Below are 3,906 nucleotides of genomic sequence, written 5' to 3' on the forward strand. Positions count from 1 at the left end.
TACAAACGGCATGTCAATATGTACATATTATTATATCAAATAAGGTTTGACGTTTTTATTAAGCAAAATACTACAGTAAGAAAAAAAAGCTATAAAGTCCTTCAAAACACTCATATGATGTAAGTGAATAATTTGATATATTGACCAGAAAATGATGAGTAAGTTTTTAAATTTTAGTCACATTTGAGACAGGTTTTGATAATAACTGTGTCGCATTTATGAAATTAAAGTCATTTGATACCAACGCCTCTCAACAAACATGAAGTGTGTTCAACTGTTTGTGCTTTTTTCACTGGAAATTGGAGTAAATAAATTATATTTTATTTTAATTTTTTAGTATAATAAGATTTAGGTTGATCTGAGTGACCCCGTGGTAAAACTTCCAAACGGTTTAATTAGGGGCCAAAAATTGCAAACCTCACGACTAAAAGAATTTTACTCTTTCAAAAAAATACCATATGCCCAAGCACCTGTTGGTACATTGCGATTTCGTAACCCTCGGGAACCTTTAAGTTGGGCTGGTATCTTGGATTGTACCACTATGGACGTCGTTTGTTATCAAATGTTTAACAATTTGAAAAATCAATCGGAAAATTGCCTTTTTTTGAATGTTTACACACCAGATTTGCCGGAATCAGGAAATGGGACATTTCCGGTTATGGTATACATCCATGGTGGTGGTTTCACGGAAGGAATGTCCCAGCAATATCACCCACAACTCTTTGTCGAAAATGGAGTGGTTTTGGTCACTTTTAATTACCGTTTGGGGCCATTTGGTACTTCCACAACAAACCATTTACTATTTTTTACTATAAAATTTCAGGTTTTCTCTCGACTCAAGATGAAACAATTCCCGGGAATAACGGTCTAAAAGATCAAAACCTGGCCTTGAAATGGGTCAATAAAAATATTCAACTTTTCAGTGGTGACCCCCAAAAAATTACAATTTTTGGGCACAGTGCAGGGTCGGCTTCAGTCGGTTATCATCTCCTAAATCCCAAACCGAAGAATTTATTTTGGGCCGCTATTTGTCAAAGTGGGTCTTTTTTGGGGCCATGGGCCTACCAAAGACAACCAAGACGACAAGCTTTCCTCACTGCTGGTTTTATAAATAATATGTTTTTGGAACGTAATGATTCAGAAGAATTACTAAATGTTTTGCAAAATGTGAAGCCTGAAACAATTCGATTAGCTGCTGAAAAGTTTTACGATTTGGTAAGTTTTCGATTATTTTCAACACTAATTTAAATTCAGATTTTGAATGGTACAAGTGATGATTTTGCTGCGATTGAAGGATCAAATTGGGCACCAACTTTAGAAATTGAGAATGAAGATTCTTTTATTAGCGAAAAAATGTTTAAATTGTTGAAAAATGGTAACATTGTTAAAGTACCACTAATGATTGGGTTAACCACTGAAGAGAATCTATCAATGGATCATAAAAATTTTGATCAAAATGTCAAAAAGTATGATGAAGATTATAGAAATTTGGTGCCTGTTGATATGATTGGAGATGAAGAAAAATTGATTAAAGTTGGTCAAATGATTCGTGAAATGTACACAGGGGGGAGAAACTTTTCGGAAAATATTGGAGACGCTATTCGAGTAAGACTTTTTTAATAAAAATTCTCCAAAAATTGTGCTCAGTTTTCCAGTGATAACGACATGACCCGTCCTATAATGAAACAAGCAGAGATTTATTCAAGTTACGCTCCAACCTACTTTTACCAATTTTCTTATGATGGCCAATTTCCAGGTTTTAAACTAAATTATCCAGGTAATAATTTTTTTTGTTAAATTTTTTACTGTTTATTTTTATTTAGGTACTGGAAATGTCTCTCATGGCGAGGAATTATTTTATCTGTTTGATTTAACTCGCGACATCACGACTTATCCAAAACAAGAGCAAATTGTGCGTAATCGTTTAATTAAACTATGGACCAATTTTGCCAAATTTAGGTTGTATCTACAAATTTAGTTTTTATTAATTTCCAGTTTTTTTAGGAATCCAACTCCAGAGCCAATGGAAAATGTTTCTTGGCCGCAATTGAAGGTTGAAGAAAATCATTTTCCATATCTCGACATTGGTGAAAAGTTGGCAATTAAGAATTTCCCGAAAAAAGAAATTTATAAAAAGTGGAATCAATTATATGAAACTTTAGGGCACGATGAATTTGATACCTATTAAATACTATTAAATATAAAAAAGACAGAAAATTACAACAACCAATCACAGACGTATTTTTCAACTTAAAAAATATCTATTTTTTTAAATATGTAAAAAAATTATAAATAATACTCGTATATATGCATAAAAAATTTCTAAATCTTCTTGGTTTTTAATATCAAGGTTTCACAAAAATTTCTGATCAAAGTAACCTCTGACCTTGAAGTTAAGTTGACAATCAAACTCAATAAATGTCAATTGTCTTGTGTTGCCGCCAACTGAAACAATCTAAAATTACATATTTCAATGTTGGCAACTTAATTTCAGTCGCTTGGATCAGAAACTGAATTAAAGTGGTTATTGCAAAAACGTGGCGGCCCACCCACTTTTTAAAACGACATTTTAACTCCATAGTAATCATCAAGACTAAGACAAACCACACACAGAGAAGTTTGGGTATTTTCCAAAAGATTTGTGGAGTTTACTGTCTGAGTTACTGTACTTATCAAAATATAATTTTTTTAAAGTCCTATTTTCCAATAATTTGATTAGTGGTTTATCACGTTTATACAATAAGCCCTTCAATTGAATGATTTTAACAAAAAATCTACCAGACCACAAATGCTAAGCAAAAAGAAACATTTTCAGTTAAAATATTAAAATACCAAATTTTTCGCAAAGATAGATGTAGAGTAGGTATCTAACTATGAACAAAAACACGATTAGCCCGTCACACCAAACTTTTATTGTAATAGCACAACGCGTTTCGACCACAAAGTGGTCATCCTCAGGTGAGAATAAAACTAACTAATTTAACAATGGTAATGCCTTATATACTAATTTTCCGACTTTCACTTTCCCTACCCCCAACTAACGAGTAGAGGGGAGAAAAGGGAATGGGGCCGTTGTCTGCATTCATGAGATTATCTCTATTTTTAAATATTTCAAGACTCTCGAAAGCGTCAAGAAATTTACAATTATTGACTACTCTAATGATTTTTACATTAGTTTCATCGATTTTATGGTCTTTTTCAAAAATATGTTGGGCCACACTTGATTTTTCAAATCTGTTATATCTTAAATGAGCTATGTGTTCTTTAAACCTAGTGTTAACTGAACGACGTGTTTGCCCAATATATTTTTTGTTCACAATCTTTACAATTAATTTCATAAATCCTCGATTTTTCTAATGGTCCTACTTTATCTTTAGGATTACCAAGAAAACTTTTGAGACTTCTACCAGAGTTGTAAACAACTTGGTAGTCAAGATTTTTGAAAATTTTACTCAAACCTCTTGTGATTGAGGGAGTATAAGGTAAGGTTATAAATTGTGTTTTCTTTGGTGTGTTTGTAAAAGTCGTGGAATTATTGACCATTTTCCTATATTTAACTTTTTGAACCATTTTGCTAATTATGTTAACATCAAAACCGTTACACTTCGCTGCATCTTTAATAATTTTGAGCTCTTTTTCAAACCTTGCATGAGTCAACGGAAAATTAACAAGCCTGTGAATTAAAAAATTAAAACTCGCCATTTTATGTTGAGGACAATGATGTGAGTCAGCGGTGATATAGCGAAGTGTACTAGTGTTTTTCCTATAAATATCAAATTCTAATACGTTATTAGTTCTAATTACTAAAGTYTCTAAAAATGGTAACTTTCCTTCTACTTCTTTTTCACAAGTGAAATTAATACTTTCAAAGCGGTTGTTTAAAATTTCGAGGAAATGCTCAATGGT

General features: G+C 32.1%; 1 protein-coding gene across 1 annotated transcript; it reads left to right on the forward strand.

The window, feature by feature from the left end:
- The first annotated feature begins 230 nt into the window (after positions 1 to 230).
- On the forward strand, positions 231 to 2,242 carry LOC123009673 (juvenile hormone esterase-like). The gene is made up of 7 exons (XM_044406135.1): positions 231 to 304; positions 353 to 776; positions 824 to 1,215; positions 1,255 to 1,605; positions 1,648 to 1,777; positions 1,824 to 1,959; positions 2,005 to 2,242. The coding sequence occupies exons 1-7, from the start codon at positions 260 to 262 to the stop codon at positions 2,186 to 2,188; spliced, it is 1,662 nt and encodes a 553-aa protein (XP_044262070.1). The 5' UTR covers positions 231 to 259; the 3' UTR covers positions 2,189 to 2,242.
- Positions 2,243 to 3,906: the final 1,664 nt, after the last annotated feature.

Source organism: Tribolium madens, unplaced genomic scaffold (assembly GCF_015345945.1).
Source record: "Tribolium madens isolate multiple individuals breed KSU strain unplaced genomic scaffold, Tmad_KSU_1.1 Scaffold_7;HRSCAF=85;Tcas5.2_LG10, whole genome shotgun sequence".
Taxonomy (NCBI): Eukaryota; Metazoa; Arthropoda; class Insecta; order Coleoptera; family Tenebrionidae; genus Tribolium; species Tribolium madens.

Coding starts and splice junctions, on each gene's coding strand:
- LOC123009673 (XM_044406135.1), top strand. CDS start 260: ATGAAGTGTGTTCAACTGTTTGTGCTTTTTTCACTGGAAATTGGA. Junction 305..352: donor TTTTTTCACTGGAAATTGGA/GTAAATAAATTA, acceptor AATAAGATTTAG/GTTGATCTGAGTGACCCCGT. Junction 1,606..1,647: donor ATATTGGAGACGCTATTCGA/GTAAGACTTTTT, acceptor AATTGTGCTCAG/TTTTCCAGTGATAACGACAT.